Source organism: Paroedura picta, chromosome 2 (genome assembly GCF_049243985.1).
Source record: "Paroedura picta isolate Pp20150507F chromosome 2, Ppicta_v3.0, whole genome shotgun sequence".
Taxonomy (NCBI): domain Eukaryota; kingdom Metazoa; phylum Chordata; class Lepidosauria; order Squamata; family Gekkonidae; genus Paroedura; species Paroedura picta.
This window is the reverse complement of record NC_135370.1, coordinates 5,231,565-5,255,221: the sequence shown is the minus strand read 5'-3', so window position 1 is coordinate 5,255,221 and position 23,657 is coordinate 5,231,565. Positions and strand designations below refer to the sequence as shown.

The 23,657-nt window shown below is 48.0% G+C and overlaps 1 protein-coding gene across 1 annotated transcript in view; it reads right to left on the bottom strand.

Moving 5' to 3' along the window:
- The window catches only part of CCNYL1 (cyclin Y like 1), a 75,059-nt gene extending 59,237 nt beyond the window's left edge, over positions 1 to 15,822 (bottom strand). Inside the window, exon 1 of the mRNA XM_077319273.1 lies at positions 15,404 to 15,822. Coding sequence (XP_077175388.1) covers positions 15,404 to 15,605 — 202 coding nt within the window. The 5' untranslated portion in view covers positions 15,606 to 15,822. The remainder of the gene's footprint in view (positions 1 to 15,403) is intronic.
- Between the last annotated feature and the right edge of the window lie 7,835 nt (positions 15,823 to 23,657).

The window sequence follows — 23,657 nt, the reverse complement described above, 5'->3', positions numbered from 1 at the left end:
CTGATAACATAGCCACTACAGGAGCATCGACCAGTGGTATTTTTAGATCCTGTATGGTTTCATCTGAAAGCATATAACATCTTTTGGCTACAGGATGCAAGGATATCCCACTACCAGGAATTGCCCATTCAGCTCTCATGACATCTTCAAGTCATCAGCAAATGAGTATACTGTCAGCTTATTGGGGGGTTTCTTGAAACCTCTTGTATCCAAGTTAGCTGATCTCCTGGTCTTTCCTGAAGCAGAACTGGTCACAGTCTCCTCCTCCTAATTGAGACTTTTAGTGACCTTTTTCAAAAGTCTTTGAAAATGTTCTGCTTGAAAAAGTCTGGAGGAGACTTCTTTGCAGTCAGAATCTGTCCCTGACCATTCCCCATCCTCCTTGTCTGAAGCCACTGTAACTGATGTAGCTGCTGACTGAAGATCCTCCCTTTCTGCCTCTTTGGTCTCCTGCTAGAGGAAGAGGCTGTTCTCCTAGATCTTAAAGAGGATCTTTTTCTCTTTCTGGATCCCTTGCTCCCTCTCTCCGTCTATTTTGGGAGGGTGGGAGGGACTTTTCTTGCACCCGGGCTGCAGTCTGGGCTTGTGGAGGAGCAGCTAATGACTGTGGAATCCACAAAGTCTGCCATTGTTTCCCCCCCCCCACACACTCTGCCAGTGAGGGTACTAAAAAGGTGGGGAAAACCGGCGTGCTGGTGTTATCTGCAGCCATCACATTTTCTGCTCTAGCAAGGGAGGTTTGTAGAAAGAGGGGCCCCACTGCCCCACCTCCCAGCCCAGCCACAGTTCCTGTTACAAACACATTACCAGCCTGCTCTTGTAATCTCTCAGTGCTGGTCCCGGGTGCGGCTGTATTCTGCCCGGGGGCGTCGCGTCTCTCAGGCAGAGGAGACGCGGTCGCCTCCAACCGGGCCATTTCTTCCCCTCCCCGCTCAGCCAGAACGGGGGTGAGGGAATTCTCCGGCTGCAAGCCTGCAGATGGAGCTGGAGAAGATGAAAGCTGCTTCCCTGAATTCAGCTGCTTCCCTGAATTCAGCATAGCCGACCGTTTCTGGGCTTCTGCAGCCTCTTTCACCTCCAATTGATTTGACCTTTCCTTCCTTCTAGATTCTGCCCCCGAGGCTATTTTCCTCTTAGTGAAGGAATTTTGCATATTCTGTTTGCTTTCTGTTTTGCAGATCAAGGAGCTCAGCTTCTAAGATCCTGCTCGGAGCTTGCAGGGCAACAGGACTGGAGGGGTCAGCCTACCACGATCCCAGAAGGCTTGCTAATTTGCATTACCCTGCAAGGAGCAGTTGGAGGCGTGACCTAACCAGTGTGGAGGACTTCCCCCACTGAAGGAGAAAGAATTTTCTCAGTCCGAGTAGTTCAGCAGTGGAATAGGCTGCCTAAGGAGGTGGTGAGCTCCCCCTCACTGGCAGTCTTCAAGCAAAGGTTGGATACACACTTTTCATGGATGCTTTAGGATGCTTAGGGCTGATCCTGCGTTGAGCAGGGGGTTGGACTAGATGGCCTGTATGGCCCCTTCCAACTCTATGATTCTGTGATTCTGAGCAGCAGCCCACAGCAGAGGAGGTGGCCGAGCTGAGCTGGGCCCGCAGGGAGGCAGTGCTAAAGTGGGACGTGCTGCGTTGTGAACAGGCGTGCCTGGAGAGGCTGGGCTCACAGCAGCAGTAGCTTCAGGCCGCCGAACTGTGCTGCCACCTGGAGAGCCTGACAGGAGACTGCATCACGCTGGAGACACTGCTGGAGTGGCTGGCGGCCGAGCATGGGTGCCTGCAGGAGGAGTGGCACCCAGCCAAGCTGCTCGCTGTGCCATGACCCCTGTAAAAGGGGTCCCGACTACCAAACTGAGAACCGCTGTCCTAGGTCACCATTCCCATTGATACGTTTTTACCATATTGAGCACTATTTCCCTCATAAGAGAAAACTGAGGAGAAATAGGAGTTAAGCAGTTCAACTGTATCTTCATCATCTTTAAATAGGACAGGGTCCTATTAAATAAAAGAGTAAGGCCACCTGGGGAGGAGTTAGGGCGGGCCCTGTCCAGGATAAAAACTCAGAGGGCCCAATCAGGAGCCGCAAAGCGGCTCCTGATTGGGCCCTTCGAGTGTCCATCCAGGGCCAAGCAGCCAATGGGGAGGCGCGCAAAGTGCCTTCCTATTGGCCCCTCACCAGGACAGACCAAAATTCCATTCACCCAGCCCAGTCTGGCTGCCAGTCTGCTCCTGACCACCACAGGGAGAGGAGGTCAGTAGGGCTGCCAAGGGGTATGAGAACAGAGGCTTGGACAGGCTGTGCCAGCCCTTTTCGCCCCAAGGCTGTCCTAACTCCAACTGTAAATTGCCTCAGAACCCTGACAGAGCTGGCAGGAGGCTGCAGAGTGCTCCCCCCCCCCCTTCAGGCCTTCTGCGAAGGAGCCTCTGACAGGCCCTGACAGAGGGAAGGAGGCCTTTCCAAGAGCAATGCAGGGGAGCCTGAGGGCCTTCCTTTTGAGGGGGGGGGGACTTTCCCCTTCTGCCAAACAGTTGCCTGACAGGGAGGCCACAGAAAAGCCCCTTCTCACTTAAAATACTGCTCTGGCCGGGGGTTAGACACAGCCAAGCCATGTGTCTTTCTTCTTTGCAACTCTCTGCAGATTTGAAGCCACTGCACAGCGTTATTCTGCAGAGGAAGCTGGCTCTTTTGTCTCCTGTTTCATCTGCACAACAACCCTGTGCAGTAGGCCTCAAGTCTTTCAATTCAACAACAACCTGTGTGGGAAGCCTTAAATGTTTCTTCTCTACTACAACCCTGTCCAAAGTAGCCCTTTCTGCCTGGGGGGCTGATCTTTATACTCTGAAGGTGAGCTGTAATTCCAGGAGCTCTCCAGGCCACACCTGTAGGTTGCCTACCCCTGGGTTGGAAATATTCCTGGAGGTTTGGAGGTGGGACTTCAAAATCGTACAATGCCTCAGAGTCCAGCCTTCAAATGAGCCATTTTTGCCTGCAGTTGGTAGGGAGTGGTGCAGGAGTGTCCCTCCTGGCCTATGGGTTATGGCCAGCCCTTATCAGCAACTGTTTGTCTTCTGGGGCGCAGACAGGCAGACCAGCATCAGTCCTGTGAGTCTGGAAAGTGCAGGAAGGTCTATATAAATATTTACAGCCTGAAACTAAATAGAGAACAAGTAAATGTCTGGAGACACATCGTAACTGAAATAGTAACTGGCAAATAACCTTGGCCTGCAAATAAAAAAACAGTATTAAAAACCTTACTAAGATCAAGACTGCTGTGCACAGACAGTTTTCCTCTTAGGGTTGCCAGCTTCCCTGTGAGGCTTGCTACCCCACCTCCCTCATGGGGAGTCTGCTATGGGGAGAGAAGGGGAAGATGATTGGAAAATGCTTTGAGACACCTGAGGCCTGCTGGGTCACTGCGGCCCATTCCCAGTTCTCTCAGATCTCTCACAACCCTACATACCTCACAGGTTGACTATTGTGGAGAGACAAATGGAAAAGGTGTTTGTAAACCGCTTTGAGACTCCTTTGGGTAGTAAGCAATGGGGTACAAAAATCCATTCTTCTAAGGAGCAACCATGAAAGAAGCATGTGGGCACATAACATTTTACCAATAGTGAAAATATGGGAGACAGAAGGAACAGGGTGGACACCTGTGTACTGTGACTACCCTATGTGTATTAGGGCAGAGGGGCATTTCGGTGAATGTGGCCTAATTCACACAAGAAGGGAAGTGACATGGCTCTGGAAAGCTCATCTGTAACCACTATGCCACAATTCCCAAAGGTCAGTCCTCTCCCACAATCAACGAACATTCCACACCACAGGTTCTTGACACCCATATCTCCACACCCATGGCCTCATTTGCCACCATGCCACCACAACCTCCCACACAACCCCATGCCCTTACAGACTGGACAACTCCTCCCCTTCCTCTTCCCACTGCCAAGCTCTAGCGCCCGTTGTATTCTTGGAGACAACGGGCTTTGCCCCTAGTCTGTTATAATTTCACTTTCTTCTCCTTGCAGTGGTCCTATGGTGTCCCTATTCTTTTTCTTGCTTGAAATATAACTAAAGAAGCCTTTTTTCCTATGTTTAGCACTTCTTGCTAGCCTACGCACAGACTGAGCTTTAGCTTTTCTAACACTCTCCCTACAATTATTGGTTATTTGTTTATATTCATCCTTGGTAATAAGGCCTTCCTTCCATTTCCTAAATGACTCTTTTTATTCCTCAGATCATTTGATAGCTGCTTATGAAGCCACCTTGGCTTCCTTAGGCTCCTTCCATGTTTTTATCTCAAGGGAATTGTTTGTGATTGAACCTTCAGTATTTCACTTTTAAGAAACTCTCAGCTCTCTGAACTCCCATCTCTTTTGGACCACAGGTCCAACATACCTTTAAGTCTGTTAAAATTTGCTTTCCTGAAGGCCAGTCTATACATCCAACTACGTAAAGGTTGGTGCATACTGATGACAACCATGTGCATTTTGATGACAACCCAGCCCCAAACTCTGGACCAGCTGAGCTAGAAGGCACAGAAATATGTTCAATAAGATGAGGGAGAGCACTGCCCCTTGCGGAACAGAACATGGGAGTTGCCAGGGACAAGAAAGCTGCTTCCCCACTGCTGCCCTCTGTGTCCAGTTCTGGAGAAAGGAGCACAGCCACTGAAGGGCGGCCCACCAAATCCTGGTCATGGCGAAATGGCAGGCCAACAACTCATGGTCAACTATGTCAAACATTTGTATTTATAGTCCGCCTCTCTTGATCCAGTCATCTTGGGGTGGGTTACATCATAAGGGTAAGAAACTAACTTATTTGAACGGTACAATATAATACTAGTAGCTCACCCACCTGGCCCACTAGTGCATTAGTGCTACAAATCTGCCCACATATGGCTATATTTGAACATGACAGAAAAGGGATGTAATGCTTATGCAAATCCTCCACCCGTGCCCAGAACACAGGCAGCTAAATCAGACCACTGGTCCATTGAGGTCATTATTGTCTACTCAGACTGGTATTGGCTCTCAAGGGACTCAGGCAGAGGTCTTTCAAAGCACCTACTACCTGGTCCTTCAAACAGGAGATGCCGGGGTTTAAATCTGGGACTTCCTGCATACTGAGCAGAAGCTCTCCCGCTGAGCCACAGCTCCTCCTAGTATATATGCTAAGCACCATCAGCAAAACCAAATGGTGACACTTGCCCTAGATTTAGGGCAGGTTTCCTCCACACCACCCTCAGGGGAGGCACTCAAAACATGCAGCACCATCTCCTGCAGTCTCATATGGGTCAGTCCTCAAAAAGCTCTAATCTTTTTCTATGGATTGCAAACTGACCCTGAGCAGTGGCTTGTTGCAAGTAAACACAATCGTATAACAGTAAGGGACCTAACATATTGCTTTCCCCTATGTTGGAGGATTCCCCATCCTCCACTTCAGCAGACAGCTCTAAGGTTTTGATGCAGCACATATTTCAACCATTAAGTCATCTAATAATCTCCCTTGGCTTGGCTTGGGTTTCTCCCTGGGCCAGGCTGTCCGACACTGACAGATGACTTCATCAGCACTTTCTGTAGTCCCCAGAAAGCAATGGATGAGCTGAACTGCTTCAGCGCACATTGAGACAAATATTTTAAGCAAAACCATCGCTCCAGACAAAGGGGCATTTCTCACATGACTGGCACTTTAAATATCATCTTTACACTTAAACTGTGAGTACTTCTTGTCAACCCACTCATCTAAGAAGAAAACTTGGCCGGTTTCGGATAACAAGAGTGGAAATGTGAGGGGAGGGAGAGAAACTATTACTAATCAAGAGAAAAAATCAGTTTACGACACTTAGATGAGGCCTTCTGTTCATATCCAAACTGATCATACAAATTGGTTTAGAACTAAAACGTTTTTAAACTGGGAACATGATTTGAAGTCTCCAACCGTGCAGCTGACCAGCTTTCTGCACTGCAGAATTTATATCTAACTAGTATCAAAGCCCATTTTAAAAATGGGCTTTGAAAGGGACCCAATGGCTAAGGGAAACTCCCCCTCCGGTCCTCCCCCACTGCCAGGATCCTGTTGGGCTACAAAGCCGTCTCGCGGCGTCTGCGAGGGGGTGAGAGGGCTTTGCGGGCCAAGGGGCAATGGAAAGCCCCCCCAGCCCCCTCACCGTGCAAGCATCCCATTGGCTCGCAAAGCCCTCTCACCGCCTCAAGAAGGCTCCGTCAGTCAACTGGCAGTGGAAAGCCCCCCCCCCCCGGCTCCCTCAGCGCGCAATCATCCTGTTGGGCCAGCAACTCCAGGTGGGCGGCAGGTCTTCCTGTGGTGCGGCGCTTCCAGCTTGGGGTGGCAGCGGCCTTGTGTCTGGCGGCGGCATACAGTCCGGGGGCAGCAGTCCTGGAAGGGCAAAGAAGTCACATGTGCTGGGCTTGGCCGCTGGCTGGAAATTTGGGGGGAGGTGAGTGTTCGCCCAGCTGGCAGGCGGGTTTTGGGGTGGGCGCTGCTATAAGCACCAAATGTTTTGAAAATTGAAGGTACAAGAAAAGTTACATTCATTTCCACTTCCTGTCTATAGAGAGTTTGATAGTATAAAGTCTTCTTGTAAATGATGCCAGTCGAGTTTAACTGAAAGCTTCCCTAATCATTTTAGCTAACAGTATCGCAATTAATTTTCTGTGAGCCCACTGTTCATTGCCTTTGTTCTGACAAATCTGAACTTATAAAATATCCTAGTTTCTGCATTTACAAGATGTTATAACTCTACTATCTGGGCTTTTCTGCTGCTGCCTGACTTTATTGGATTTGGCTCTGAATGTAGAGACTTTAGTTTTTATGCTATTTAACAACTGCACTGACTTTTATTTGTTGTACATTGCGTTGCGTACCTTCTAACAGACAGGAAAATATTCTGAAGTGATCTGGGTGTTGTATTAAAGAAGAAGGTCAGTAAAGAGTCCTTCCCCCCAAAATAAAGTTATAAAGGTGACTGCTGGTGTGCAGTTACTCCAGTCAAAGCCCATCGATTTCAACAGGCTTCAGCTATGGTAACTTTGCATAGATTTGCATTGTGGGTGACCGGGGCTAGTCATATCCTCCTACCTTATCTCAGGCTTGTTGGGAGGACAGAACAGAGGAAACAACAATAAATATTGTCCTCAGACATCTGGAAGAAGGGCAAGGCAGAGTACTCACAGCCTCATTGAAATGTTTTTTTAAAAGAAGGAACACAGTATTATAGGTTAGACTAAAATTACAACTTGAGGCTGCTGTGACTGCTTAAAAACCAATATGCACAAAAGCCTTATGCCACAGCAGTCTGTAACAGCATTTGAAGAAGAGAACCACCATTCATCACTTACCAAGAAGGGTCCTTCTCTGAGGTAAGGATGGCATATTGTCTTGATGTTTCCCACTACACAGTCAGGGATGCAGGAATAACTTCTTCTGCTTCCTGTCTCCTTGTGTGGGACCACCCCCCAGCTCAGTTTTAGGACTCCAACAGCTAGGAACTTATCTAAAAACTATCCTTTAAACCAGGGATTCCCAACCAGGGGTCCATGGGCCCCTGGCCATCCATTGTCTTTTCCCACCTGTCCTAATGGATTGGCTAGAAGTAGGGGAATCAGTCACTTCCATTGCTCCCCCTCCTAATTGTATGTGAGCTCTGGGAGGGGGTTAAGCCTGTGTGCCTAATCCTGACTTAAACCACCTCATGTCACACCTCCCCATAAGGACTCAGATCACAATGGGAAGGACAAGGTGTACTCCTTATCCCAGAAGGACCCTTTTTGGTAAATACGCAATGGCTGTTCTCCCTCTGAGGTGGAGGACATCTTGTTTGGGACCTCTCAGGAGGCCCAGTCATCCTAGTCCATAATGTGCTGCAATACCCTGCTGCCAAGCGCTGCACCTGCAGAACTGTACATGTTCAACTTATCACACCTCATAAAAACCCATTCCGCTTTCATCTTTTCCCAAAAAAGCTCAGGGAATGGGTGCTCTGCTGTTTATGAAGTTGGAAAAAAATTATTGATTTCTAATTCTGCTAACATTAAGTTGCTCTGGCTTGGGAGCCTGCATGATGGGCTACTACTTCAGATCCGGGGCTGCCAGGGATTTGGACAGCAAATATTGATAATCCTCTGGCAACAAAAAAAACATTTGGAAGGTTTTTGGCACCTGAGTATCTTCTATTTCCTCATCCGAAAGGAATTTTCCCTCCTTCCTACTTGGTATTCACTGTCAGAGAACTCAACCACAATAGACTCTATTCTGCCCTTATTTTGAACCACCTGGGTAGATTTTGAAATGGATCCCCCACATCCTGGCCCCCACCTGGTGGAACGAGCTCTATTTTGCTAGCCCTGAGGTACTGTGATAGCTCAGACAGGGCCTGGATCTCCTCTTGGAGCTCAAAGAGATCAGAGACAACATATATTGGGCCCTTATCCCCTCCTATCCAGATGAGCCTACCCTGACTGGCAGAAATGTCATATTCCTCCCCCATTGTTCTTCTAAGTAAATGAAAGAAATGAAAAGAAAATCTGATGGTACATTAAAGGGCTTGTTTACGTGCCCAGAAGTAGCTTGCGCCTAACTTCCTACAGTAGGCATGGTGACTCCACAGCCCCCATTGCTCTCAGCAGTTCAAGGCTGTGGCAGCTTGTACAAGATTGCCACTGGAGCAAGCCAAGATGGTGGGGCTTGTGCCTTGGAGTTGCTTCCTTCTCTTTGTGCCACTTTTGCTTTCTTTCTGGTGCTTGCCCCCTGCTGTGGCCAGTGAACGTGCTGGCTAAGACTGAAGTTCCTCTTCTCTCCCCTAATATGGGAGCGTGAGTATAATCCTCCAAAATGAAGCCGTTGTCTTGAGCCGGCTCTGTCATGATGGGGTGGCTGAAAAGTGCACTGGGGGAAAAAACGTGTCTAAAATGGCTGCCATTTTTGTCACAACAACTCCCCCACCTTCCTGCTCTAGAAGAGACTAGCAAATAAGGCAAAAAAAAAAGACAGAAGGAGACGCAAATAGAAGCAAGAGGAAAGGTATAAAAGCAAGAAAAAGGAAGGATTTTTAAGCGTTAGATCAGGCTTTCTCAATCAAGGTTTCATGAAACCTTGCAGTTTCTTCACAGTCCTGGAAGGGTTTCCCAAATGGGTTGTGATTGATTTTTTATATATCGGGTGATATGATTATACATAGTCATGTCAACCCACTCCTCCCAAAATGGCCAATGAAGGACCTGGATGGGATGGTAAGGGGTGGAGCCCCTGGTGGACATGCACACAGGTATGCTTCCAAATCATATCCCGGATGATCAAAACACTCCTGGGGTTTCTAAAAGCCTGAAGAATGTTTCAGGGGCCTCTCAACAGTAAGAAAGTTCAGAAAGGCTGCTATACAGGCCTAGTCTCTTTGAAATGGTAAATGATTGACTGATTGGCTGGCCCCTGCATCTTACTTCCGTGCCCACTTCTCTGAAGGGGCATGACATTACTTCTGGAGTTCCTAGAAACCTGAAAAATATTTCAGGGTTGAAAAAGTCTGAGTTAGATGCAAGGAAGAATCAGATTAGCCTAGGCTAGCTGCCTCCCTCTCAAGGCAGGAAGAAAACTGAGCTGGGGGTGATCCCACGCAAGGAGACAGGAAGTGGGAGAAGTTGTTCCTGCCTTCCTGATTGAGTAGTGGGAAACATCCGGACAAGATGTCACTCACATCTGAGGGAGAAAAAATTTAAACCTGTTTTCTTTAGCTGCCTGAACAAGCAGAAATCCAATGGGTGCAAGTTCAGTAGTAAGGAAAGCTTCCCCAGGAATGAGGGGCAAGAGAGATTTTCAAATGCTTTCACATCCTTCCTGGAAAGACCTTCTCTATGTAAGAAAGTGATCATAGACCTTCTCTATGTAAGAAAGTATTATAAAAATAGGTATCAATCCTTGAATGCTAGTTCGGGAACAGAGAGGTGGGAGATTTTAATGGGTCTGGTAGCAAACACCTGGTAACCCAGCCTTTTTCAACTTTGTTTTTACCACTGAAACATATTTCAGGCTTCGAGAACCCCCAGAAGTAGTGCGATTGTGTGGAATATGGTTGGGAAGCATACCAGCACAGGGCCCCACTCCTTCCCACCTCCTCCAGCCCCATCACTGACCATTTGAGGGGGGTGGGGGTGTCACATGGCCAAATAACTGTTTAAAATTAATTCCCATCCATTCAGGAAACCTTTCCGTCAGGAAACTCAGGGTTTCATGAAACCCTGTGGTAACCTATAGCTGAGAAGGTAAACTGTATGGTAAAAGAGCTCAGCTGAAAGGGGATGTTTGGTTTGTGGTTTAATTGCTGGAACACAACTTCCTGTGGGGTTTGTATACAGCTCACCATTGTCCAGTCATAATGGCATCAAGAAGAAGAAGAGTTGGTGCCGATATTTTCTTAACTATATACTTAGCATTGCAAGCAATTCTTCCATCCATGTGGATCATGTCTGTTCACTTATCAACAACGTGTGGTGCAAAAGCCTTGCTAGCCAGGGAAAATATGAACAACCTTCACTTCAGAACAAAGAAATTTTGACAACAATCCTTGCACTCTCAAGTACTCACAAATCTACGAATTCTGGTTAAGGGCAGCCCCCCCCCCCCGAACTGAGCTGGAATTTTCCCAAACCAAATTGCCAATTTGGACCCCCTTTCTTCTGCCCACAGGTTGCAAGAGCACTGATTCACCCTTATCCCTTGCCCATTCATGCAATGCTGGATAATCCAAGACAATCAACAACAGTGTTGCAAAAGGGCTGGAGACAGGCTCTTTTCTTTCTTTCTTTCTTTCTTTCTTTCTTTCTTTCTTTCTTTCTTTCTTTCTTTCTTTCTTTCTTTCTTTCTTTCTTTCTTTCTTTTTACAAAACAGGTAACCTTTGTCCTGACATCTCTTCAAACAGAGTTGTGAGCATTTAAAATACTTCCATTTCTGGGACTGGTGCATGTTCTATAAATTCAGAATGTATACATTTTCTTCCCTATATAAATTAATTCTGCTTCTATTAGTCATGGAGAGGTGAGGGGGTATGAAAGGTACTGAAGCTTCATCGCTTGACCCAGGCAAGCCCGATTTCATCAGAGCTTGGAAGCTAAGCAGGGTCTAGTCTTTGAATAGGAGACTGCCCAGAAATACAGGGGTCATAACATGGAGATAGGCAAACCAATGTCTCTTGTCTGGCTGCTAGACAATCCTAGGATCTCCAAGCTACACTGCACAAATGCCATACATGCACTAAATAAATAAAATAACTGCTTGACCACAAGGAAATCCTACTTAACCCCTCAGACTTTGACTGTTTCAGATGCTGCTTTTTAAGTAAGAGACTTTCACATACTGCATTCTGCACTCGACACCAATTTTCACTTTCTGTATGTACATGAGGTATGCAATACTACCCACCCCTGCTCAAAATACAGGAGTCTTGACCAAGCAGTTATATAAGTCTCAAACTGAAGTTCTATGATCCAAAGATGGCAGTTCCAGAAGGCAACTGTGATGGTTTGCAGTAAAAGAGTTGGATCAAAGTCTAGTAGCACCTTACAGACCAACAAGTGTTTCCAGGGAGAAGCTTTCAAGAGTCAAATCTCACTTTGTCTGATAGGAGCAGAAATGGAGATCTGATGTTTTTTAAAATCTTGGTTAGGTAATGTTGTAAAGAATGCTTGTTTAGAATACAGAGATACCACGCATATTATGATTAGCTTGATTAAAACAGAAGGGAAATGCTTGGAGTCAGAAAATTAGCATCTGAGGTGAGATAAGAATCCTATATCCCTATTCAGCTGTCAATGATGGCTATGCATCCAGTGAATATAGGAATGGGTGGGGAAAGAGATGTCTCAATCTGGTCATAAGGCTCCTTCAGTTAACTGAAAATGTGCAAAAGCCCACACAACCTTATCTGTTCCACATAATATATTTCTGGTAAGGGCTTGAAGGAGAAGCATGTCTCATGGCTTAAGTGCAGCACTTAACTGTCCTACCCGAGTGCCTCCCCCTCCAACTGGCTTGCCTGTCTGTCCAGTGGCCAGCCAGTCGCCTTCTGTCCCCCACCCCTGACCATTCCCTTCTCCTTCCACTTCTCTCTGAGGCTCGGAGGCTACAGATTTCTGTCATATGACAGCTGCCCCTGCTGGTGAGTTTCCCAACAGGTCCTGGGGGAAGGCTATCCGCAGAGTTCTTCAACCACCACCCCAATCTAGTGCCTGTTGTATTCCTGAATGCAATGGGTTTGGCCCCTAGTATATCCAGAATATAACTTAAAAGGTACCACTGGACTCTAACTTTTCCTGTTGCTTCACACCAACACAGCTACAAACCTAAATGGTTACCGTAATGCCACCGGAGTAGGGGTATAATTTGTCAGCTCTGACTTGTTACTGCATTTTATAATTAAAAATTACGTTTTATTATTAGGGTGTAAAACTGTAACCACAACAGACAGTAAGAGCACTCTTCAGAGCTTGCCAGGAAAGGATTAGGCATCATCCTAAACACGAACTATTCAGACCACTGATTTCATGTGTCCACAAATCCAGCCCAAAGATGGTATACAAGAAAGCCACCCCCCCCCCTGCCAAGGGAAAATACACCACACATCATTCCACATCAGATGATCCCACAGGTGCCTGATCACTCCAGAAACAAGTAGAGTTTTAACCTCATGTTCATAATTAGAGAGCCACTGCTTACGCAGCTAGCAACAAAACACCAGCTGCAGTTTTTCCTCTTTGTTATTTGGTAAAGCACTGAGGGGCTATGCAGAATATAGCAATGCAAAATACAATTGACTATGGGGGAAAGTGAGAATGCTAAACTTGGGACTGGATTCCAGCTCTCTTGAGAGAGTGCTTCTGAGTCTTAAACAAAACCAAACCTCATGAACCAGAGCACTGGGTAGAAAGCGTGCAATGAGAGAATCTGCCCCTGAAGTGGTTCTAATCTGTACATACCCCTCTCAAAATGGAAGAAAGAATGAAACAATATCAGAATCAGCAAGCAATCTGCAGTCCAAAAAAAGCAGAGTAGAAAAGCCTAATGTTGAGAAAGAGAAAGTCACTATCTAACTCAATACTCCAGCAGGAATACACATAGTGAACAATGAAACTAAGGAATTTTAGTCACAGTGGTAATACCTTACTTTGCTGTTAACTGCAAGTGTACATTACTTTGCATCTGTATGAGTTTGGACAACTGCTTCAGTGAGAAGTAAAGTCACCTGCAACTGGTCCAAACCTGCTATTAACCAAAACCAAGGGTGGGGCAAATAATCTGAAGCGTCATTCTAATTTAGCCACTAATGTAACAAGTAGCACTACAATGTCAAAGCTTCTGCAGAACCTTTCAGGGTCCTTTGATACCAAGCTACTGCTGGTCACCAGAGGGAAGGCAACATCAAGGAGCAGGAAAATGCCAATGCTTGTGAACCCAAGATAAGACATATGGGAGGGACACAGCAATACAAACCCAGCTAACACAAAGCAAGGCACCTACATCACAGATGAGTGGAAGGAGACAACTCCCTCCTAGGCTGTTAGCAATCCAGCCACCTCACACACATATTGTTTTAATGGGGTATATTAATGTTTCTTATGTTATGGATTTGTATTGTGAAAATGTAAACCGCTGTGAGCCAGTTAGCTGAGAGCAGCAATCATATAAGTCAAATTATAAATAAATTAAAAATTCTACATTTGTTGTAAGCTGCTGCGGACTACCTAGTCTAGGAGTGGTGACATAGACATTTAACCAAAAAACAAATAATAAATGTTTTGTCCTGCACCACATCAAGGTGCTTAAGGCGATGCACAAGCCGGCTCTCTCACGCACAACTACTTTATAAAATCAATAGAGAACAACACCATCCTTTTTTTTAAGATAAGAAAATGGACTTACTTCACTAAGTCCTTTTCCAGCAGGAGAAATTGTTACCCGAAAGGGCTTGGTTGCCTGGTGTGCCTACGCCCAATGAAGGACACAACAGGGAGATTACACAAGTAGACAGAACTTTATTCCAATAAAAGGCATCTCAGTAGCAAAAAGCCAAAAATTCCGTTAGTGAGGCAACGTGATAAACAACTTTTAAACATGCACAGATGTCTTTCGATTACCACACACATATGTTCTCATATCTGTATAAGCACATTTTGTCAAATGTCAGGTATAAATATATCTTGCCAGTGTGTGCTGGAGGGGGCTTTGCAAAACAAACAAAAAAAAGCTCCCTTTATCTTCCTATAATCAACAGTTCTGCTTTTTTAGCTATGTTCCCAGACAGTTAGACATCTTGCCTTCTTACACACTTACACCTCATCCTAATCTGTGCAAGAATCTTTTAACTGAAGTCAGTTGAAGTAGAAGTTAGCCTATACGCTTAGCAATGGCCTCTAACCTCGAGAGCCAGATTTGATTCCCCACTCCTCCACATGCTGCCAGATGGGTGACTTTGCGCTAGTCACAGTCCTGTTGAAGATGTTTTCACAGAGCAGTTCTCTCAGAGCTGTCTTAGCCCCCACCTACCTCTCAGGGTGTCTGCTGTGGGAACAGGAAGAGAAGGTGATTATAAGCCACTTTCAGATTCCTTCAAATAGTGAAAAGTGGGGTATAAAAACCAACTTTTCTTCTTCTAGCATTAGGTTTGTCAAGTTTACAAGCATTAATACCTATCGCTATTCTCATTGTGTGGCAAACAGCTGTGCACAAAACAAAGAGCCATCTTGTTGATCTTTCTCCCTGCTAACAGTGTCTCTCCAGGAACCAGAAGAATTCCACGTTGATTTACTGTACTTTCATAGAATCAGAGAATTGAAAAAGGACAGATGGACAGGCCATCTAATCCAACACCCTGCTCAATGCAGGATCAGCCTAAAGCATCCATGAAATGCACTTTAGAAGTAGATTTTCCTGTTCTGAACAGGAAAATCCAGCTGCAAAGGAAGAAAAGTTGGTTCTTATATGCCGCTTTTGCCTATCAGGAGTCTCAAAGCTGCTTACAATCACCCTATTACTGCTTGGTCAGAACAACTTTATCAGGGCTGTGACTGGCCCAAGGTACCCAAGCTGGGGGAGTGAGAAATCAACCCCCACTCACCAGATTAGAAGTCCGTGCTCCTAAGCCCTTCACCAAGCTGGCTCTCTGAAAAGTGCATTACCCGACATGTGAGGAATGAGCCACTTCAACCATGAACCAGCAACCTCCTGCTTCGTTCTACATCAGGGTGGCTGTCCGGATGTCCGTAGAGTTCAACGCCCATGAGCCCTTGGGGACAGCCAGTTTGGTCCCCGCATGCGTCCTCACCAGGCAGCGCACGCCTTCCCCCTACACAACCACCCTGCGAGGTAGGCCACGCAGCCGTGGCCCCGCCCCCCACTCACCATCCGGGAACTCTCGGTCGCTGATATGCTGCAGGTGGGGTCCGCCCGCGGGGTCCGAGTCCCCCGACTCCGCCTCCGACGCCTCCCGATAGGCGCCCCCCCTGCGCTCGAGCCCCGCGGCCGCCGGGCCGCCCCCCCCGCGGGCCCGTCCGAGCTTGGGGCTGGCGCCGGGCGAGACGCAGCAGGTGAGGGTGTTGCCCATGGCGGCGAGACTGGGATGGGCTACCGCGGGCCGCGGCGGGGGGGGCCGCGGCACCGCCTCCTGCTCATGGCCACGCCGCTGCCTCCGCCCGCCCCGAAGCTCCCGCCGGGAGACCGGCCGCCTTCCCAACGGGCCCGCTGAGGAGAAAGGGCAGGCGGCGGCGGCGCGGCAGCTCTCCACCGACTCGCGCCCGCCGTCCAATCGCCAGCAGCGCCCGGCACCGTCAGCTGACTACCGCCGCCCAATCCCGGAGCGTGGGAGGAGCCGGGGCGTCGGTGGGACCGCCCGAAGTCACGTGACGAGGGAGAGCGGGCATGCGGAGCGCGAAGGCGCTCGTCCAACCATAGAGACGGAACTTCCGGCGAAGGTTGTCTATGGCAGGGACGGCCAAAGGGAGGTTATGCAGAGGTCCATGCACTACAGTGACCATGAGCCCCTGCCAGAGCCCCAGTTTCACCGTCCCTGATTAAAAGTCCCGAAAGGTCACCCACAGGTTACATCTTTAGCGCTTCATATGCACAGACACACACCCGGCTGAAAACCCTTCATAAGAAGTGGCGGCTATGGGATTCTCCCCCGGACTAGTCGAAATTTAAAACTAGAGTTTAAATTTGTAAGCCGCCCTGAGCCCTTTTGAGGAATGGGGGGGGGAGGTGTCAAATAATGAATAAATAAAAGAGAGCTATGATTCTTATCAACCTGAGGAAGAGGGCTTGCACTCGAAAGCTCACGCCCTGAATAAATCTTTGTTGGTCTTAAAGGTGCCCCTGGGCTCTGCTTTTATTGGGCTATCTAGTTAAGTTTCTCGCATTCTTCACATGTTGGATATCCATCCATCTACTTTCAGAGTTTCATGCTGTCCTTCCCTGAGGGCAGCTTACATAATATATTACAATAAAACAAAGATTAAAACTTTAAACATTAAAATTCAGCATAGATTGGAAAGTCAAGTCTCAAGTGTGAAGAATGGGGATGAAAGTGCTGTGATATAACTGTCAAGTGGAGTGCAGATGTTATTGCCTATGTTTTTATTTGTTTCTATGCTATCCATCTAGATCTTGTGGTGCAGAGTGGTAAGGCAGCTGTCTGAAAGCTTTGCCCATAAGGCTGGGAGTTCAATCCCAGCAGCCGGCTCAAGGTTGACTCAGCCTTCCATCCTTCCGAGGTCGGTAAAATGAGTACCCAGCTTGCTGGGGGGTAAACAGTAATGACTGGGGAAGGCACTGGCAAACCACCCCGTATTGAGTCTGCCATGAAAACGCTAGAGGGCGCCACCCCAAGGGTCAGACATGACTCGGTGCTTGCACAGGGGATACCTTTACCTTTACCTTATCCATCTAGAGCCTCTTGTGGCGCAGAGTGGTAAGGCAGCCATCTGAAAGCTTTGCCCATGAGGCTGGGAGTTCAATCCCAGCAGCCAGCTTAAGGTCGACTTAGCCTTCCATCCTTCCGAGGTCGGTAAAATGAGCACCCAGCTTGCTGGGGGTTAAACGGTAATGACTGGGGAAGGCACTGGCAAACCACCCCGTATTGAGTCTGCCATGAAAACGCTAGAGGGCGTCACCCCAAGGGTCAGACATGACTCGGTGCTTGCACAGGGGATACCTTTACCTTTACCTTATCTATCTAGAGCCTCTTGTGGCGCAGAGTGGTAAGGCAGCCGTCTGAAAGCTTTGCCCATGAGGCTGGGAGTTCAATCCCAGCAGCCAGCTTAAGGTCGACTTAGCCTTCCATCCTTCCGAGGTCGGTAAAATGAGCACCCAGCTTGCTGGGGGTAAACGGTAATGACTGGGGAAGGCACTGGCAAACCACCCCGTATTGAGTCTGCCATGAAAACGCTAGAGGGCGTCACCCCAAGGGTCAGGCATGACTCGGGGCTTGCACAGGGCTTACCTTTACCTTTATGCTATCCATCATGGGTGACTCAGGGTGGCTTACAATGATGGTCCCCAACCACCGGGCGCGGAAGTGCTGTGCATGTGCATTTGTGGCCAAGCATGGTGCAAACGTGCATGCACTGACCTGCTGCACATGCGCGTTGCACATGCACGGCATGCACGGCCGCGCAATCACCCTCCCCACCGCCGCCAGTCCGCAGCATTAGAAAGGTTGCGGACCACTGGCTTACAACATCAATGGTAAAACAAATTACACATTTCACATTTAAAATTATTTATACTTCAACATTTATAATTTTATTTTAGGGTAGTTTGGTCTCTTACCGCCCTCAAGGAAGGGTGCCAAAATATTAGGAAATTGGATATTGGCTTTAGCAAAAAATTTTGCGGATAAAGTCATGTCGCTCCACCGCGAACTTCCCGCCACAATTGATACAGTAAATGAACTGGAGGCTTGTTGTCCGCCTTTGGAGGTGACATTTGATGGCTTCAGGCGGCTCTCCTTACCCAAAGTGGGCAGGTTGCAGGGGAAGGTGAGGGCTACCACTTTCCCCCTTGATCCCTGTCCATCTTGGTTCCTAAAAGGAGGGGGCCTTCGGATAGGAGAGCAGCTCAAGAAAATTGTCAACTGCTCCCTACAATAGGGGGAGTTTCTGGAGCTACTTAAGGAGGCGGTGGTTTGTCCTCTCCTCAAGAAACCATTGCTGGACTCACGGGACCCTGCCAGCTACTGACCAGTCTCGCACTTAGCGTTTCTGGGGAAGGTAGTTGAAAAGGCCACGGCGGACCAGCTCCTGGCATTCCTGGAAGAAACTTCAGCATTCAACCCATATCAATCTGGCTTCCGTCCAGACCAAGGGGTGGAGACGGTGCTGGTCGCCCTGACGGACGATCTCTGTCGCCAGCTAGATCAGGGCAGGTCAGCCGTGCTGGTTCTTTTAGATCTGTCAGCCACGTTTGACGTGATCAACCATGAACTGCTGGCTTGCTGCCATGCTGGGACATGGGTACGGGGCACTGCATTGAGCTGGATATGCTCCTTTCTCTTAAATTGGACCCAGAGGGTGGCGGTGGGGGAAGAGCTATCGAGGCCAGTGTGGCTCCCTTGTGGGGTCCCACAGGGCTTGGTCCTTTCCCCCACATTGTTTAATATCTTTATGCGCCCTCTGGCCCAGCTGGTATGGAGCTACAGTTAGGGCTGTCATCAATATGCAGATGACACCCAGCTGTATCTCCTGATGGATGGCCGCCTGGACCCCCCCCCCCCCCGGAACCATTTGCCAGATATTTGGAAGCCATGGCTGGATAACTTGAGCAGAGTCGCCTGAAACTCAACCCCTCCAAGAAGGAGGTCCTGTGGCTGGGTGGGAGGGCATCAGATCAGGAAGTGCACTTACCCACCTTGTCAGGGAAACAACTGGTCATAAGGTCCCAGGCCAGGAATCTGGCAGTAACACTGAAGGCTCTGGTCACGAAGGTAGCCAGCTAGGCTTTTTTCCATCTCTGCCAAGCTCAGCTACTAGCACCCTACCTGTCTCCTGAGCATCTGGCCACAGTGATCCATGTGACAGTCACCTCCAGAATAGATTTCTGTAACTCGCTTTACGCAGGTCTGCTCCTGAGCCGGATCCAGAAGTTACAACTGTTGCAAAATGTGGTTGCTAGGGTCTTCACAGGGACATCTTGGAGGGCCCATATCCAGCCTTTGCTGAGGCAGCTGCATTGGTTGCCGGTTGCTGCCCGGATCTGGTTCAAGGTTCTGGTACTTAGCTTTAGGCCCTGCGCAGTCTAGGACCCACATACTTGATTTCTCACCCACATACATAGGGCCTTTTGCCCTATGTGGGTTCTTCAAATTTGTTGGTCATTCCCAGTCCCCGGGAAGCGTGTCTGGCCTCAACCTGGGCCAGGGCCTTTTTGGTCCTGGCCCCTGCCTGGTGGAATGAGCTCCAGGAAGAGCTACGGGCCCTGCAGGAGCTTTCAGCTTTCTGCAGGGCCTGTAAGACGGAGCTCTTCCGCCAGGCCTATGCTTGAGGCTGATGCGCTGAGGAAGATCTGGACCCCCCTCCTGGGCTACTCTGTGGGCGGATTTGATTTGATCTGAAACCCCTCTGTCCACCCCCAGGAATGTCATTAGATGGGAGATCATTGTTTTTACCGCTGTATATCTTGGATTTTCTGTGTAAAGACTATGATGTATTTTGGGGGGATTTTTTAGTGGGGGTTTATTGGGGTGATTTTATTGTTTTATTTTATACTAGAAAGCAAGCCCACTGTATAAGAGATACAGCGGGCGCTAGCGGACAGTGGGTGGGTGCAGGAGGGCACCCCGCAGCGGCTGGCACCCCGAAGGGAGAGGAGGAAGGAAGGAAGGCATGCAGGCACAGAGAAAGGTAGAAGGAGAGAGGGAGAGAGAGAGAGAGAGAAAGGAGAATAAGCAATGTGAGATAGAATGGGACAGAGCTAGAAGAGAAAAGGAAATGGGTGGATGGAGGGAGAGAAGGAAGGGAAAAAGGAAGAAAGGCAGAAAGACAGGAAAAAAGGAAGCGTGAGGGGGGAGAAAGAGGCAGAAAGGTGAGGGAGGAAGGAAGGAAGGAAGGAAGGAAGGAAGGAAGGAAGGAAGGAAGGAAGGAAGGAAGGAAGGAAGGAAGGAAGATGTAAAGGGATGTAGAGGAAGGAGGGGGAAGGGATGGCGAGGGGGAGTGAGTTGGGGGGGCCACGGGGGAATAGGTCAGGGTAGAGATGGGTGGTTGGTTGGGTGTTGGGGGATGGCAGAGGGTGAGTGCGGGGTTCGTGAGGGAGGTGGAGAGCCGGGGAAGGTCTGCGGCGACCCAGAAAGAACAGCCACCACGTCAGGGACACGAGCACCATGCTCCCCGGGAGGGAATGGGTTCGTGGGGGAGGGGGAGGGCCAGGGAAGGTTGCTGGCTGCCAAGGAAGCACAGCCATACATAAATCAAGTTATTATAATTTAACAAGGTATGTGTATGTGTTCACTGCCATCTCTCTCTCTCTCTCTCTCTCTCTCTCTCTCTCTCTCTGTGTTTGTGTGTGTGTAAAAAAGAAAATGCCTCTAGACTAAAGTGACCAGACATCTGGGGCCACAAGGCAGGATGCGCCGCGCCAGCGGTGGCAGGCGGGCCCTCCCCCCTCCCCCCCCGACTGGCCTCAGAAGGGCGGCAGCAGAGGTTCCACCTGGAGGCTGGCATCCCTAGCTACAAAGCATTCAGAGTGATCTGCAGCCAGTCTCTTGCTCCACGGGTTCTTGAGAGGTTAAACCCATGCAGGAGAGAAGAAAAAGAAGAAGAGTTGGTTTTTATACTCCACTTTTCACTGCCTGAAGGAATCTCAAAGTGGCTTGCAATCAAGGCTTCTCTTCCTCTCCCCACAATAGACACCCTATGAGGTAGGAGAGGCTGAGAGAGCTGGGACAAACCTGCTCTGCCAGAACAGCAATATCTGGACTGTGATTGGCACAAGGTCACCCAGCTGGCTGCATGTGGAAGAGCTGGGAATCAAACCTGGCTCCCCAGATTAGAAGCTGCTTCTCTTAGCCACTATACCATGCTGGCTCCCCTGATGTTCCTTGGAGGAAAGGCAGAATAAAAAGGTACTGAATAAAGGGTCTGTGTGAAACTTGGATCCAGAGAATTTTAAATGGATCCCTGTGAATGCATATAATCTTTACATTAAAATAAAATAAAAACATTGTCATATTGTAGATCATGTCTTAAACTATAAGCAGCACCACAAAACTCATGGCGTCACAATGATGCAAAAACGTAGTTTCAAAGCATGGATTCTCGAGTTTTTGGGGTTGTGTCATCTCAAACTCAGCATAAAAATAAGCTTATCATATCCATAACCACAGCTTGCACCACAAATACCACCAGGTTCATATGCAAAAACATGGTTCTGAAGTACAGATCCTCATGGATCCTCAGGACTTTTACATTGTGTAGTCCAAGCTCACCCTCAAATCATATCCCATGCCCAAAGCCACAGACTGCACCGCTAAAAGAATGAATGGGTTCACTGCTTTGTGGCTCCACCATGACACAAAAATTACATTCTGAATTATGGATCCTCTGGAGATGTATTTTTGGTCAGCCCAAATCTATTATTCATTCATTATTCATTTATGTATTCATTTGTTCATTCATAACCCACCACTCTCATATAGTGGCTCATGGCAGGTAACAAAATCATCCAAACAATAAAATTTCCCATAAAAACAATCATAAAACCACCTATATAAAGCCCCAGTGATCCAACCGTCATCAGCTCACATGTGGAGTTCAACAGGGAGCAGTCCTCTCTCCTATTTTATTTAACATCTTCATGCGACTTCTTTCTCAGCTGGTATGGAGGTTTGGGCTGGGTTGCCACCAATATGCAGATGACACCCAGCTCTTCCTCCTTATGGATGACTGCCATGATCCCCCCCCCCTCAGAAACCTTAACCAGAAGCTTGAAAGAAGTGATGAAATGGCTCAAGCAGAGTCGTCTGAAGCTCAACCCTACATAGATGGAGGTCCTGTGGCTGGGTAAGAAGGGACCAAGCGAGGAAGTGCGCCTACCCAACCTGGACGGAGTGCATCTAACAATAGGCCACTCTGCCAGAAACCTGGGGGTGATCCTCGACACCTCCCTTTCCATGGAGGCACTGGTCACAAGAGTAGCGCAGCAGGCCTTCTACTACCTACGGCAAGCCAAGCTACTAGCACCCTACTTCGCACCAGAACACCTAGCCACAGTGATCCATGTGACGGTCACTTCTAGACTGGACTTCTGCAACTCACTCTACGCAGCCCTACCCTTATCCTTGATCTGGAAACTGCAATTGATACAGAACTCAGCGGCCAGGATTCTCACCAATACACCATGGAAATCTTCCATCCGGCCTATACTTCAACAACTCAACTGGCTCCCAATTGAATTCCGGATCAGGCTTAAGGATTTGGTTCTTACCTTCAAGGCCATACACAGTCTGGACCCAGCGTACCTAAGAGACCGCCTGTACCCCCAAAAGAGCATTATGCTCTGCCACCGCTAACTGGCTAGTGATCCCTGGCCCCAAAGAAGCATGGGGTCCTCAATGAGGGCCATAGATTTTTCTGTCTTGGCCCCCACCTGGTGAAATGAGTTCCCTGAAGAGATCAAGGCCCTGTCCAAACTCCCAAAATTCTGCAGGGCCTGCAAAAGGGAACTCCTCCACCAGGCATTTGCCTAAGATCAACAACAGGTCCTCCCTCAGACATCCCTCCATGTCCTGAACCAGTCTGTCCTCTCTGGGGGCCTTAGCTGAGTTCCTGTTCCTGTTATATTGTTGTTTAAGATCACAGAAATTGTGTTATTTAGATTATTGTTGTTGTTGTATTAGTTTATGTTATATATTAATTTGTTCCATGTATCCCCCCCATGTTGTATGTAAACCGCCCTGAGCCATATGGAAGGGCGGTATAGAAATCAAATAAAATAAAATAAAGATAAAATATTAAAATACAATCTAAAATCAGATTTAGAGTAAAATTTCAAAAATATGTTACATTCTAATATTGCCATATAAAATCCTAGTCTGGAGAATGCAAATGAAGGTGGAGAGGTTTAATCAATCCCATGTTATCCCTTGTTAGGCCTCAACTGTAGGCCTGGCAGAACCCATCTGCCTTGCAAGCCCCGGGGAAATGTCAGGTCCCACAAAGCTCTGGTCTCCTGTGGTGGAGCCTTCTACCATGCTAAAGGTAGGGCTGAAAAAGCCCTGGATCAGGTTGAGGCCAGTTTGATCTCTTGGAGCCGGAGATCCTAAGTAGATCTTGGTCACTTGACCATAATGCTCTTTGGGGGACAATAAAATCAGAGTCCAGTAGCACCTTTAAGACCAACAATGATTTTTTTCAACGCGGGAGCTTGTGAGTGCAAGCATTCTTCCTCAGACTATAAACTACCATCATGACAGTGGGAATATAAAGCAAAAATTAATTCTGTTAAATTAGTAAACTGTGTCACACATCCAAATACAGCTGATATAGATTATATAGATTTGTGGAACACAAGAACACAAATACAGATTTGTGGAACACACTTTAGCCACAGTCTGTCTATGGTTTATTTTTAGGTCAGGCAGAATGTATCTTGAGTTCATTGTTGGCTG